Source organism: Bombina bombina, chromosome 12, assembly GCF_027579735.1.
Source record: "Bombina bombina isolate aBomBom1 chromosome 12, aBomBom1.pri, whole genome shotgun sequence".
NCBI lineage: Eukaryota > Metazoa > Chordata > Amphibia > Anura > Bombinatoridae > Bombina > Bombina bombina.
This window is the reverse complement of record NC_069510.1, coordinates 128,895,732-128,912,316: the sequence shown is the minus strand read 5'-3', so window position 1 is coordinate 128,912,316 and position 16,585 is coordinate 128,895,732. Positions and strand designations below refer to the sequence as shown.

The 16,585-nt window shown below is 38.4% G+C and overlaps 1 protein-coding gene across 2 annotated transcripts in view; it reads right to left on the bottom strand.

Moving 5' to 3' along the window:
- Positions 1-16,585, bottom strand: part of FUBP3 (far upstream element binding protein 3) — a 248,426-nt gene that overhangs the window by 85,238 nt on the left and 146,603 nt on the right. For both annotated transcript variants that reach the window (XM_053695769.1, XM_053695770.1), the window contains 2 exons: positions 7,145-7,307; positions 5,916-6,014 (listed from right to left, as the gene is read on the bottom strand). In XM_053695769.1, coding sequence (XP_053551744.1) covers positions 5,916-6,014; positions 7,145-7,307 — 262 coding nt within the window. The remainder of the gene's footprint in view (positions 1-5,915; positions 6,015-7,144; positions 7,308-16,585) is intronic.

Sequence of the window (16,585 nt, the reverse complement as noted above, 5' to 3'; positions counted from 1 at the left end):
GGAATTGTTCAAAATTCACCAAAATTTCACCACAGTGTCTTAAAGCCTTAAAAGTATTGCACACCAAATTTGGAAGCTTTAACCCTTAAAATAACGGAACCGGAGCCGTTTTTATATTTAACCCCTTTACAGTCCCTGGTATCTGCTTTGCTGAGACCCAACCAAGCCCAAAGGGGAATACGATACCAAATGACGCCTTCAGAAAGTCTTTTCTATGTATCAGAGCTCCTCACACATGCATCTGCATGTCATGCTTCTCAAAAACAAGTGCGCAATACAGGCGCGAAAATGAGACTCTGCCTATGATTAGGGAAAGCCCCTAGAGAATAAGGTGTCCAATACAGTGCCTGCCGGTTATTTTACAAAATTCCCAAGATTAAAATAATTCCTCAAGGCTATGGAGTATAAAATATGTTTATATATAAATCGATTTAGCCCAGAAAATGTCTACAGTCTTAAAAAGCCCTTGTGAAGCCCTTTTTTTTCTGTCTGTAATAAAAATGGCTTACCGGATCCCATAGGGAAAATGACAGCTTCCAGCATTACATCGTCTTGTTAGAATGTGTCATACCTCAAGCAGCAAAAGTCTGCTCACTGTTCCCCCAACTGAAGTTAATTCCTCTCAACAGTCCTGTGTGGAAACAGCCATCGATTTTAGTAACGGTTGCTAAAATCATTTTCCTCTTACAAACAGAAATCTTCATCTCTTTTCTGTTTCAGAGTAAATAGTACATACCAGCACTATTTTAAAATAACAAACTCTTGATTGAATAATAAAAACTACAGTTAAACACTAAAAAACTCTAAGCCATCTCCGTGGAGATGTTGCCTGTACAACGGCAAAGAGAATGACTGGGGAAGGCGGAGCCTAGGAGGGATCATGTGACCAGCTTTGCTGGGCTCTTTGCCATTTCCTGTTGGGGAAGAGAATATCCCACAAGTAAGGATGACGCCGTGGACCGGACACACCTATGTTGGAGAAACATCTTTTTAAAAACAGGAGGGGGAGAGAATGGTACACCTGGTCTATCCCATTCCTTAGTAATAATTTCAGAAAACCTTTTAGGGATTGGAAAAACATCAGTGTAAGTAGGTACTGCATAGTATTTATCCAATCTACATAAATTTCTCTGGGACTACAATAGTGTCACAGTCGTCCAGAGTTGCTAAAACCTCCCTGAGAAATACGCGGAGGTGTTAAAGCTTAAATTTAAATGTAGACATATCAGAATCAGATTGAAGTATCTTCCCTGAATCAGAAAAAGTACCCACAGATTGAAGCTCCCCTGCTTCAGCTTCATTATATTGTGAGGGTGTATCAGAGATAGATACTAAAGCGTCAGAGAGCTCTGTATTTATTCTAGTCCCAGAGCTGTCTCGCTTTCCTTGCAATCCTGGCAGTTTAGAGAATACCTCTGTAAGGGTATGATTCATAACTGCCGCCATGTCTTGTAAGGTATACGCAATGGATGCGCTAGATGTAATTGGCGTCCCCTGAGCAGGATTTATAGGATCTGACACATGGGGAGAGTTAGACGGCATAACTTCCTCCTTGTCAATTTCTTCTGGTGATAAATCTTTTAAACAAGTAAATATCTTTCAGCGCCACAATAATACCATACAAGCTATACCTCAAAGGCGGAGCCTCCCAACCAGATTCCGATGTGTGAATAAGAGATAAAATGCCAAGGTACAGCGCTACACTTCCCCCAATGAGGATTGTGTGGCTAAAGATGGTGTCCACGACTAGTAGGAATATTCGTTATATAAAAATTCGTTATATAAAAAAAATGGATGTGTATGTATTATAGAATACAAAATTATAAAATTGTGAACAAAATCTAACAATCGTTTTATTAAAATAAAATTGCAATTTAAAATTGAGCGAATATATGTAGAAAAAAAATATCTGTGTGTATGTGTATATATATGTGTGTATATATATATATGTATATATGTATATATATATATATATATATATATATATATATAATGTGTATAATATATACTGATGTTTGAAGAGGTTGAGCTATAGGCGAGACTCTATAGTGAGGATGATCCAAGAGTGTTAACCTTAGAGAATCACTGATATAGGATTGGTATCCAATCTAATGGAATGTCCCATACAATGTCCAATAAGTAATCCCATACAGAAATAAATATCCAAAAAAATTCAAAAAGAATATAAAAAAAATATATATATCCAAAAAATTATTATTTAGTGTCCAGAAAATTGATTAAGTGTCCAAAGCTGAGTGTCCAAAGATAAATGTTTTAAAATAATTAAAAAAATATGTGAGTGGTAGTCCAAATATATATATATATATATATATATATATATATATATATATATATATATATATTATGTGTAAAAAAACTCCAATCCAGGTAAAAAAGTGAAAAAAATTATATAAAAATATAAAAACTAAAATTATAAAAATATATATATATATATATATATATATATATATATATATATATATATATGAGTTGTGATCAGCAACCCATGTGTGAGAAAAATGTATCGATATAATGGAGGTGTACACCTAAAAATGTGTCCTAAATATGTATCCAAAAAGTAACCTAAGATTGTCCTTGCAAATTGTGAATCCTTATGAGAAAAAATAAAAATATAAAATATATAGAAAAAAACCTTACAAATGAAATGTTCAAATAGAAAAATAGAATAGTTGTGGATAGCTCAAAATTATTCCAAATGTGAATGTATAAGGTGCTGGGATGATGTTCCTCTTCTCAAAGGGTATATCAGTGTGTTGGGATATCCTCCTGTACCTATAAAAGTGTACAGAAAACGGACATAGTGCAATAAAATCACCATAAAAAAGCAATATAAGTATTCTACTCACCAGATATATTCTGAGCTGCAATACCAGTATATAAAAGTGTACAGAAAACGGACATAGTGCAATAAAATCACCATAAAAAAGCAATATAAGTATTCTACTCACCAGATATATTCTGAGCTGCAATACCAGTATATAGCCAACGTGTTTCGGTCCTCAGGGACCTTTCTCAAGACTGGTACTGGGATATCCTCCTGTATAGGTACAGGAGGATATCCCAACACACTGATATACCCTTTGAGAAGAGGAACATCATCCCAGCACCTTATACATTCACATTTGGAATAATTTTGAGCTATCCACAACTATTCTATTATTCTATTTGAACATTTCATTTGAACATTTCATTTGTAAGGTTTTTTTCTATATATTTTATATTTTTATTTTTTCTCATAACAAGGATTCACAATTTGCAAGGACAATCTTAGGTTACTTTTTGGATACATTTTTAGGACACATTTTTAGGTGTACACCTCCATTATATCGATTCATTTTTCTCACACATGGGTTACTGATCACAACTCATATATATATATATTTTTATACTTTTATATTTTAATTTATATTTTATTTTTTATATTTTTATATAATTTTTTCACATTTTTTCACTTTTTTACCTGGATTGGAGTTTTTTTACACATGGACTACCACTCACTTATATTTTTAAAATATTTTTAAACATTTATCTTTGGACACTCAGCTTTGGACACTTAATCAATTTTCTGGACACTAAATAATAATAATAATTTTTTGGATATATATATTTTTTTTATATTCTTTTTGAATTTTTTTGGATATTTATTTCTGTATGGGACATTACTTATTGGACATTGTATGGGACATTCCATTAGATTGGATACCAATCCTATATCAGTGATTCTCTAAGGTTAACACTCTTGGATCATCCTCACTACAGAGTCTCGCCTATAGCTCAACCTCTTCAAACATCAGTATATATTATACACATTATATATATATATATATATATATATATATATATATACATATACATATATACATATATATATATATATATATACACACATATATATACACATACACACAGATATTTTTTTCTACATATATTCGCTCAATTTTAAATTGCAATTTTATTTTAATAAAACGATTGTTAGATTTTGTTCACAATTTTATAATTTTGTATTCTATAATACATACACATCCATTTTTTTTATATAACGATTTTTTATATAACGAATATTCCTACTAGTCGTGGACACCATCTTTAGACACACAACCCTCATTGGGGGAAGTGTAGCGCTGTACCTTGGCATTTTATCTCTGATAAATCTTTTAAAGCCATAATATGGTCTTTGTAATCTATAGTAAAATCAGTGCATTTGGTATACATTCTAAGAGGGGGTTCCACAATGGCTTCTAAACATAATTAACAATGAGTTTCCTGTATGTCAGACATGTTTAAACAGACTAGTAATGAGACCAGCAAGCTTGGAAAACACTTTAATAACTGTGAAAAAGCAAAAAATAAAAACGGTACTGTGCCTTTAAGAGAAAAAAACAATCACAGAAACTGCTAAAACAGTGAAAAAAGCAGTAAATCTTATGAAATTTTTACAGTGTGTATAATAGGCTGAAAGAGCATTGCACCCACTTGCAAATGGATGATTAACCCCTTAGTTTCAAAACTGGATCAAAAAAAGGATAAACGTTTTTAAACAGTCACAACAAACTGCCACAGCTCTACTGTGGCCCTACCTGCCCATACAACGACTTTGGAAGGCACAAAAACCCCTTAGAGAGGTCCTATATGTTCAGGGGACTCCTTCAGGGAAGCTGGATGTCTCAAGCTGCAAAAACTAATAGAAAATAGGCCCCTCCCAACCTGTACTCACAGTGAGAGGGCCTAACAAAACTATCCCTAGGCAAAAAATCTTGTCAGCCATGTGGAAAAACTGGGTCCCAGAATAAAGTTTTATCGCCAATATGAAATAAACGTTTATACACCTCAAGCAAACCTATTCAGTAATGTGAGTAAATAATAAAAATATTACCCTTTACAGCAAGCATGATACCAGTCGTTATTAAATCACTGTAATCAGGCTTACCTTAAATAAATCCGGTATTGTCAGCATTCTCTAGCTTATCATTTCTCTAGAAAAATTTAAAACTGCACATACCTCAGAGGAGGAGACCCTGCACGCTATTCCCCCAGCTGAAGTTACCCATCTCTTCAGTTATGTGTGAGAACAGCAATGGATCTTAGTTACAACCTGCTAAGCTCATCAAAGACCACAGGCAGACTCTTCTTCAACTTTCTGCCTGAGGCTAAAATAGTACAACTCCGGTACCATTTGACAATAACAAACTTTTGATTGAAGATAAACTACATTAATGCACCACATCTCTCTAGCTGCTTCCCTTGTCGAGAGCTGCAAGAGAATGACTGGGAGGTGGCAGTTAGGGGAGAAGCTATATAGACAGCTCTGCTGTGGGTGATCCTCTTGCAGCTTCCTGTTGGGAAGGAGAATATCCCACAAGTAATGGATGAATCCGTGGACTGGATACAACTTACAAGAGAAATAGCAATGCACATAGGTGAGCCAATCATCAGAGGCATCTATGTGCAGCCACCAATCAGCAGATACTAAGCCTATTTAGATATGCTTTTCAACAAACACTATCAAGAAAATGAAGCAAATTTAAATAAAGTAAATTAGAAAGTTGTTTAAAATTACTTGCTCTTTCTAAAAAGAAAAAAAATCTATGCTTCATGTCCCTTTAAATAAACGGGACCTATATTCATGAAGGTTAGCTAAATGTACGCCAACAGTACCGTTATTTAGTTCATTCTTTACTACTGCTTTATAAGCCCTCTGGCCACCCACAGCAAAAGTTGTTTCAATGAGGCGATGTTTCCACCTCTTAGCCAATAGCCTTGCTTCAGTGCCGTATGGTAAAAAAAACAATGATAGTATACTGCAAAGTTGTTTTGTTTAACTACACAATCATTTTTTATGACAATATCCTACTGTTTAAATATCCCTTTAAATCCGTCCTACAACTCATGACTACCTGCACTTTGTATGGGTCGCCTGTAATCCTAAGCGGTTTGTCTGCTCCAGTAGGTAACGGACCATCTTGGATCATGATCATTTTAACACCAGTCTTCTCCTATATAAAAAAAAACAAAAAAAAAAAAAACAAATGCGCTCAATACATAGCAGGAACATCTTGTGGTGTTGAATATTTAATACAATGATGTGCTTTTATTTTTGATACACATTTGCTAGCTGCATAGATCTGTGCAATTTTCAACAAATAATTTGACCTGTTAAAAAGAAAGTTTTGCTTTATCACAAAAAAAAAAAAAAAAAAAAGGATTTCTTTAATACATAATTTTAAATGCACAGATGAATTAAATCTTTGGATAGAAAAATTTGCAAAAATGCATCTTGTAAAATAAATCACTGTTTTAGTATTTTTCTCTGTACGTGTGGATGTGAAGCATAGCTAGATACATACAGTGCACCAGCATGTTAAGTACTGCGGCTGCTCAGAGAGCCAGTGGGGCTTGTATCATGTCAGCAAAGATGCAAATTCAGTCATTACCAAATTATACATTCTGAGCAAGTGTTGTGTTTAAAATGCTGGTGCACAGGACATACTTGAGTACACTCTTGAAACAGCTATAGGAAGTATTTTTGCCAACATGTGCATTACAGTTTTGGCTGGAAGGCCCCTCTGAAGAATGAAATGCTTTTCTTTCATACACATGATGCAGTATTCGCTTAATTTTCCCCATTAAGGGTATAAGCTTGGCCAATGATAAAATGACAAACTGCTTATATATATATACATATACATACATACATACATATATACATATAATCCAGCTACATAGACATAAAGATAGATTTTAAGTCACTTCTTTCATAACCTTTGATCTCATGACTAAGAATATGGGGTGGTTAAAGCACAGAACACTAGAATTTAAGAAGTAAAAAAAGGATTTTATATTGTACCAGCATAGTAAGAATTAAGAGTTAATTTGAAGCAGCTCAAATTCGTCTTAAAATTAACATCCTACAATGCACGCACCATACTGAGTATAATTACACACTTATATCTGCTGCATCACTAACCTATTAGCAAAATTAGGTGGATGCATTGGAAAAAGGAAAAAAAAAAAGAACTATTGAAGGGAATGAGTGTTTATGCTTCAACGTACAGGAATGTTAACACCGTCAGTGCCAAACTAAACAGATGAGTGTCCAGCAACAACTGGAGAATATTTCTTTTACCTGCAGCTGTTTGATGGTCTCTCCACCTTTGCCAATGACAAGACCCACTTTGGAAGCTGGGATTAGAATCTCCTGAACCGTGCTGTTTCCGTCCATATCACTGTGAAATCCGGGACCATTCCGACAGCGATCCACTATCTGACCTAAGAGACGTTTTGCTTGCCTGCAGAGAAGAAAGAAAATGACCCAAGGTAAGTCTGAGCTTAAAGTTTTGTTGTACTGGTCAAACAAACTGAGAATTCTGTATTCACCAGAGCTTTGTCACCAACTAATAAAGGCCTGTAACGCGAGGAACACTCATTTTACTATAGTGTTCCTATGTTCTTGTTTATAGTTATGTTAACAACAATATCAATATTTAACATCATTTAAAATATTCTAGGGGAGGAAGGCAGGAGTATTTTATGTTTAAGTGACAAAAAAAAAAAGTATGTTCCAAAGCTGTTAAAAAACAAATTGTCAGCTCTAACAGCTGATTATATATATATATTTTTTTTTTTTTTACACACATATACACACACAATTTTTCTGCAGATTATTTCACCTGTGCTCCAGTTCAGTAATCCTCAAAATGTGGCCTGTTAGGGAGGTCTGAGGAGAGGTTTGAAACCAGTGGCTTAGAGGAATATGGCTGCACCTCACTGACTAAGCCCATACTAAACGTATGCCTGGGGTTTTGCTGCTTCTCTCATTCAGAGAGGGATTAATATTTCGGGACTGTACAGTTTAGTCAGGCTCAGACTAAAATACTACAGGAAAGTTATCTGTGAAAGGCACGTGATGAGCAAAGAGAGGCTGATGTATATATATATATATATATATATATATATATATATATATATATATATATATATATATATATATATTTCTTCTGTTATGTGATCAGTCCACGGGTCATCATTACTTCTGGGATATAACTCCTCCCCAACAGGAAATGCAAGAGGATTCACCCAGCAGAGCTGCATATAGCTCCTCCCCTCTACGTCAGTCCCAGTCATTCTCTTGCACCCAACGACTAGATAGGATGTGTGAGAGGACTATGGTGATTATACTTAGTTTTTATGACTTCAATCAAAAGTTTGTTATTTTAAAATAGCACCGGAGCGTGTTATTACTTCTCTGGCAGAGTTTGAGGAAGAATCTGACAGAGATTTTTTACTATGATTTTAACCGGAGTCGTTAAGATCATATTGCTGTTCTCGACCATCTGAGGGAGGTAAAGGCTTCAGATCAGGGGACAGCGGGCAGATGAATCTGCATTGAGGTATGTGGCAGTTTTTATTTTCTGAATGGAATTGATGAGAAAAGCCTGCCATACCGTTAAAATGACATGTATGTATACACTTCAGTATTCTGGGGATGGTATTTCACCGGAACTACTGTGTTAAAGGTCACTAATCCTTTTAATAACTATTCTCATGTTAAACGTTTTTGCTGGAATGTAGAATCGTTTACATTGCTGAGGTACTGTGTGAATAAATATTTGGGCATTATTTTCCACTTGGCAGTTTTTTGCTTTAATTGTGACAGTTTCGTTTCTCTTCACTGCTGTGTGGGAGAGGGAGGGGCCGTTTTTGGCGCTCTTTGCTACGCATCAAAAAATTCCAGTCAGCTACTTTTATATTTCCTGCATGATCCGGTTCATCTCTGACAGATCTCAGGGGTCTTCAAACTTCTTTGAAGGGAGGTAAATTCTCTCAGCAGAGCTGTGAGAATTCTTATAGTGACTGTGAATAAAAAACGTTGTTTTGTTTTCTTATGTACAAATTTAATTAGTGTTGTTTTTTACTAATGGGAACAAACCTTTGCTAAAAGTTGTGTTGTTTTAAAGTTTGATGCTATAACTGTTTTTCAGTTCATTATTTCAACTGTCATTTAATCGTTAGTACCTCTTTGAGGCACAGTGCGTTTTTTTGCTAAAAAAGATTATAACCAAGTTGTAAGTTTTTTTTTGCTAGTGTGTTAAACATGTCTGACTCAGAGGAAGATATCTGTGTCATTTGTTCCAATGCCAAGGTGGAGCCCAATAGAAATTTATGTACTAACTGTATTGATGCTACTTTAAATAAAAGTCAATCTGTACAATGTGAACAAATTTCACCAAACAGCGAGGGGAGAGTTATGCCGACTAACTCGCCTCACGCGACAGTACCTGCATCTCCCGCCCGGGAGGTGCGTGATATTTTGGCGCCTAGTACATCTGGGCGGCCATTACAGATAACATTACAAGATATGGCTACTGTTATGACTGAAGTTTTGTCTAAATTACCAGAACTAAGAGGCAAGCGTGATCACTCTGGGGTGAGAACAGAGTGCGCTGACAATGCTAGGGCCATGTCTGATACTGCGTCACAGCTCGCAGAGCATGAGGACGGAGAGCTTCATTCTGTGGGTGACGGTTCTGATCCAAACAGATTGGACTCAGATATTTCAAATTTTAAATTTAAATTGGAGAACCTCCGTGTACTACTAGGGGAGGTCTTAGCAGCTCTCAACGATTGTAACACCGTTGCAATACCAGAGAAACTGTGTAGGTTGGATAAATACTTTGCGGTACCGGCGAGTACTGACGTTTTTCCTATACCTAAGAGACTAACTGAAATTGTTACTAAGGAGTGGGATAGACCCGGTGTGCCGTTCTCACCCCCTCCAATATTTAGAAAGATGTTTCCAATAGACGCCACCACTCGGGACTTATGGCAAACGGTCCCCAAGGTGGAGGGAGCAGTTTCTACTTTAGCTAAGCGTACCACTATCCCGGTGGAGGATAGCTGTGCTTTCTCAGATCCAATGGATAAAAAATTAGAGGGTTACCTTAAGAAAATGTTTGTTCAACAAGGTTTTATATTACAACCCCTTGCATGTATCGCGCCGATTACGGCTGCGGCAGCATTTTGGATTGAGTCGCTTGAAGAGAACCTTAGTTCCTCTACGCTAGACGACATTACGGACAGGCTTAGAGTCCTTAAACTAGCTAATTCTTTCATTTCGGAGGCCGTAGTACATTTAACCAAACTTACGGCTAAGAACTCAGGATTCGCCATACAGGCACGCAGGGCACTGTGGCTAAAATCCTGGTCAGCTGATGTTACTTCTAAATCCAAATTACTTAATATACCTTTCAAGGGGCAGTCCTTATTCGGGCCCGGTTTGAAAGAAATTATCGCTGACATTACGGGAGGTAAGGGCCACGCCCTACCTCAAGACAAGGCCAAAGCTAAGGCTAGACAGTCTAATTTTCGTCCCTTTCGGAATTTCAAGACAGGAGCAGCATCAACCTCCACTGCACCAAAACAGGAAGGAGCTGTTGCTCGTTACAGGCAAGGCTGGAAGCCTAACCAGTCCTGGAACAAAAACAAGCAGGCCAGGAAACCTGCTGCTGCCCCAAAGACAGCATGAACCGAGAGCCCCCGATCCGGGACCGGATCTAGTAGGGGGCAGACTCTCTCTCTTCGCCCAGGTCTGGGCAAGAGATGTTCAGGATCCCTGGGCACTAGAGATCATATCTCAGGGATACCTTCTAGACTTCAAATTATCTCCCCCAAGAGGGAGATTTCATCTGTCAAGGTTGTCAACAAACCAGATAAAGAAAGAAGCGTTTCTACGCTGCGTACAAGATCTGTTAACAATGGGAGTGATCCATCCGGTTCCGTGGTCGGAACAAGGACAAGGGTTCTACTCAAACCTGTTTGTGGTTCCCAAAAAAGAGGGAACTTTCAGGCCAATCTTAGATTTAAAGACTCTAAACAAATTCCTAAGAGTTCCATCGTTCAAAATGGAAACTATTCGGACAATCTTACCCATGATCCAAGAGGGTCAGTACATGACCACAGTGGATTTAAAGGATGCTTACCTTCACATACCGATCCACAAAGATCATCACCGGTATCTAAGGTTTGCCTTCTTAGACAGGCACTACCAGTTTGTAGCTCTTCCATTCGGATTGGCTACGGCTCCAAGAATCTTCACAAAGGTTCTGGGTGCCCTTCTAGCGGTACTAAGACCGCGAGGGATTTCGGTAGCTCCGTACCTAGACGACATTCTAATTCAAGCTTCAAGCTTTCAAACTGCCAAGTCTCATACAGAGTTAGTTCTGGCATTTCTAAGGTCGCATGGATGGAAAGTGAACGAAAAGAAGAGTTCTCTCTTTCCTCTCACAAGAGTTCCATTCTTGGGGACTCTTATAGATTCTGTAGAAATGAAGATTTACCTGACAGAAGACAGGTTAACAAAACTTCAAAATGCATGCCGCGTCCTTCATTCCATTCAACACCCGTCAGTAGCTCAATGCATGGAGGTGATCGGCTTAATGGTAGCGGCAATGGACATAGTACCTTTTGCACGCCTACACCTCAGACCGCTGCAATTATGCATGCTAAGTCAGTGGAATGGGGATTACTCAGATTTGTCCCCTACTCTGAATCTGAATCAAGAGACCAGAAATTCTCTTCTATGGTGGCTTTATCGGCCACACCTGTCCAGGGGGATGCCATTCAGCAGGCCAGACTGGACAATTGTAACAACAGACGCCAGCCTACTAGGTTGGGGCGCTGTCTGGAATTCTCTGAAGGCTCAGGGACTATGGAATCAGGAGGAGAGTCTCCTACCAATAAACATTCTGGAATTGAGAGCAGTTCTCAATGCCCTTCTGGCTTGGCCCCAGTTAACAACTCGGGGGTTCATCAGGTTTCAGTCGGACAACATCACGACTGTAGCTTACATCAACCATCAGGGAGGGACAAGAAGCTCCCTAGCAATGATGGAAGTATCAAAGATAATTCGCTGGGCAGAGTCTCACTCTTGCCACCTGTCAGCAATCCACATCCCGGGAGTGGAGAACTGGGAGGCGGATTTCTTGAGTCGCCAGACTTTTCATCCGGGGGAGTGGGAACTTCATCCGGAGGTCTTTGCCCAAATACTTCGACGTTGGGGCAAACCAGAGATAGATCTCATGGCGTCTCGCCAGAACGCCAAACTTCCTCGCTACGGGTCCAGATCCAGGGATCCAGGAGCAGTTCTGATAGATGCTTTGACAGCACCTTGGAACTTCAGGATGGCTTATGTGTTTCCACCCTTCCCGCTGCTTCCTCGATTGATTGCCAAAATCAAACAGGAGAGAGCATCAGTAATTCTAATAGCACCTGCTTGGCCACGCAGGACTTGGTATGCAGATCTAGTGGACATGTCATCCTGTCCGCCTTGGTCTCTACCTCTAAGACAGGACCTTCTGATACAGGGTCCATTCAAACATCAAAATCTAACTTCTCTGAAGCTGACTGCTTGGAAATTGAACGCTTGATTTTATCAAAACGTGGTTTTTCTGAGTCGGTTATTGATACCTTGATTCAGGCTAGGAAGCCTGTTACCAGAAGGATTTACCATAAAATATGGCGGAAATACCTATACTGGTGCGAATCCAAAGGTTACTCCTGGAGTAAGGTTAGGATCGCTAGGATATTGTCTTTTCTACAAGAAGGTTTAGAAAAGGGTTTATCAGCTAGTTCATTAAAGGGACAGATTTCAGCTCTGTCCATCTTGTTACACAGACGTCTGTCAGAAAATCCAGACGTCCAGTCCTTTTGTCAGGCTTTAGCTAGGATCAAGCCTGTGTTTAAAGCTGTTGCTCCACCATGGAGTTTAAACTTAGTTCTTAACGTTTTACAGGGTGTTCCGTTTGAACCCCTTCATTCCATTGATATAAAAATGTTATCTTGGAAAGTTCTGTTTTTAATGGCTATTTCCTCGGCTCGAAGAGTCTCTGAGTTATCAGCCTTACATTGTGATTCCCCTTATCTGATTTTTCACTCAGACAAGGTAGTTCTGCGTACTAAACCTGGGTTCTTACCTAAGGTAGTCACTAACAGGAACATCAATCAAGAGATTGTTGTCCCATCCTTGTGTCCAAATCCTTCTTCAAAGAAGGAACGTCTTTTACACAATCTGGATGTAGTTCGTGCCCTCAAATTCTACTTGCAGGCAACTAAAGATTTTCGCCAAACTTCTTCCTTGTTTGTCGTTTACTCTGGACAGAGGAGAGGTCAAAAAGCTTCTGCTACCTCTCTCTCTTTTTGGCTTCGTAGCATAATACGTTTAGCCTATGAGACTGCTGGACAGCAGCCTCCTGAAAGAATTACAGCTCACTCCACTAGAGCTGTGGCTTCCACTTGGGCCTTTAAGAATGAGGCCTCTGTTGAACAGATTTGCAAGGCTGCAACTTGGTCTTCGCTTCATACTTTTTCCAAATTTTACAAATTTGACACTTTTGCTTCTTCGGAGGCTATTTTTGGGAGAAAGGTTCTTCAGGCAGTGGTTCCTTCTGTATAATGAGCCTGCCTATCCCTCCCGTCATCCGTGTACTTTTGCTTTGGTATTGGTATCCCAGAAGTAATGATGACCCGTGGACTGATCACACATAACAGAAGAAAACATAATTTATGCTTACCTGATAAATTCCTTTCTTCTGTTGTGTGATCAGTCCACGGCCCGCCCTGTTTTAAGGCAGGTAAATATCTTTTAAATTATACTCCAGTCACCACTTCACCCTTGGTTACTCCTTTCTCGTTGATTCTTGGTCGAATGACTGGGACTGACGTAGAGGGGAGGAGCTATATGCAGCTCTGCTGGGTGAATCCTCTTGCATTTCCTGTTGGGGAGGAGTTATATCCCAGAAGTAATGATGACCCGTGGACTGATCACACAACAGAAGAAAGGAATTTATCAGGTAAGCATAAATTATGTTATATATACACATATACATATATATACACATATACATATATATATATATATACACACACACATATACATACATACATACACACACACACATGTATATATATATATATATATATATATAAATAAATACACACATACATATATATATATATATATATATATATATACACACTCTGAAAAGAAATCATTTCAGAACTTTTTCCACCTTTAATGTGACCTATAAACTGTACAACTCAATTGAAAAACAAACTGAAATCTTTTAGGTAAAGGGAATAAAAAAATTAAATAATATGGTTGCATAAGTGTGAACACCGTTTTATAACTGGGGATGTAGCTGTGTTCAGAATTAAGCAATCACATTCAAAATCATGTTAAATAGGAGTCAGTACACACCTGTCATCATTTAAAGTGCCTCTGATTAACCCCAAAAAAGTTCAGCTGCTCTAGTTGGTCTTTCCTGACATTTTGTTAGTCGCGTCCTACAGCAAAAGCCATGGTCTAAAGCATCAGAGGGATCTCATTGTTAAAAGGTATCAGTCAGGAGAAGGGTACAAAGGAATTTCCAAGGCATTAGATATACCATGGAACACAGTGATGAAAATATGGTGCAACAGTGACATTACCAAGAACTGGATGTCCCTCCAAAATTGATGAAAAGACGAGAAGAAAACTGGTCTGGGAGGCTGCCAAGAGGCCTACAGCAACATTAAAGGAGCTGCAGGAATATCTGTCAAGTACTGGCTGTGTGGTACATGTGACAACAATCGCCCGTATTCTTCATATGTCTGGGCTATGGGGTAGAGCGGCAAGACAAGCCTTTTCTTACAAAAAAAAAAAAAAAACATCCAAGCAAGGCTAAATTTTGCAAACACACATCTGAAGTCTCCCAAAAGCATGTTGCAAAAGGTGTTCTGGTCTGATGAAACCAAAGTTGAACTTTTTGGCCATAATTCCAAAAGATATGTTTGGTGCAAAAACAACACTGCATATCACCAAAAGAACACCATACCCACAGTGAAGCATGGTGGTGGCAGCATCATGCTTTGGGGCTGTTTTTCTCCAGCTGGAACTGGGGCCTAAGTCAAGGTAGAGGGAATAATTAACAGTTCCAAATACCAGACAATATTGGCACAAAACCTTCAGGCTTCTCCTAGAAAGCTGAACATGAAGAGGAACTTCATCTTTCAGCATGACAACGACCCAAAGCATACATTCAAATCAACAAAGGAATGGCTTCACCAGAAGAAGAATCAAGTTTTGAAATGGCCCAGCCAGAGCCCAGACCTGAATCCAATTCAAAATCTGTGGGGTGATCTGAAGAGGGCTGTGCACAGGAGATGCCCTCGCATTCTGACAGATTTAGAGTGTTTTTGCAAAGAAGAGTGGGCAGATCTTGCCAAGTCAAGATGTGCCATGCTGAAAAACTCATACCCAAAAAGACTGAGGGCTGTAATAAGGTGCTTTAATAAAGTATTAGTTTAAGGGTGTTCACACTTATGCAACCATATTATTTTAGTTTTTTATTTTTATTTCCCTTTACCTAAAAGATTTCAGTTTGCTTTTCAATTGAGTTGTACAGTTTATAGGTCACATTAAAGGTGGAAAATGTTCTGAAATTATTTATATATATATATTTAGGTGAAGGGAAGTAAAAAGAAAATTTATGCTTGCCTGATAAATTGGTTTCTTTTTAGACACGATGAGTCCACGGATTTCATCCTTACTTGTGGGATTTCACCTCCTGGTCAGCAGGAGGTGGCAAAGAGCACCACAGCAGAGCTGCTATATATAGCTCCTAACTTCCCTCCCACTCCAGTCATTCAACCGAAGTTAGGAAGAGAAAGGAAAAGCCAAGGTGCAGAGGTGTCTGAAGTTTACAAAAAATAACAACCTGTCTCAGAACAGGGTGGGACGTGGACTCATTGTGTCTAAAGAGAGACACATTTATCAGGTAAGCATAAATTTTCTTTTCTTTTTAAAGACACAGTGAGTCCATGGATTTCATCCTTACTTGTGGGATACAATACTAAAGCTAGAGTATACGGATGATAAGGGAGGGACAAGACATGGAACCTTTAACAGAAGGCACCACTGCTTGAAGAACCTTTCTCCGAAAAACAGCCTTGGCCGAGGCAAAAGTATCAAATTTAGAAAAAGTGTGAAGAGAAGACCAAGTTGCAGCCTTGCAAATCTGTTCTACAGAAGCTTTATTTTTGAATGCCCATGAGGAAGCAACAGCCCTAGTGGAATGATACGCAACTCTTTCAGGAGGCTGCTGTCCAGCAGTCTCATATGCAAAACGGATGATACTCTTCAGCCAAAAAGAAAGACCTAGCCGTAGCTTTTCGACCCTTACGTTTCCCAGAGAAAACGACAAAGACGACTGACGAAAGTCCTTAGTCGCTTGTAAATAAAATTGTAAAGCACGGACCATGTCCAAGTTGTGCAAAAGACGTTCCTTTGGAGAAGATGGATTAGGACACAAGGAAGGAACCACAATTTCCTGATTAATGTTCCTGTTTGAAACAACCTTAGGAAGAAACCCTAGGTTAGTACGTAAAACTACCTTATCCGAATGAAAAATAAGGTAAGGAGAATTGTATTGTAATGCCAAAAAATCAGACACTCTTCGGGCTGAAGAAACAAAACTTTCCAAGATAACAACTTAATATCTAGGGAATGCATAGGCTCAAACGGAACCCCTTG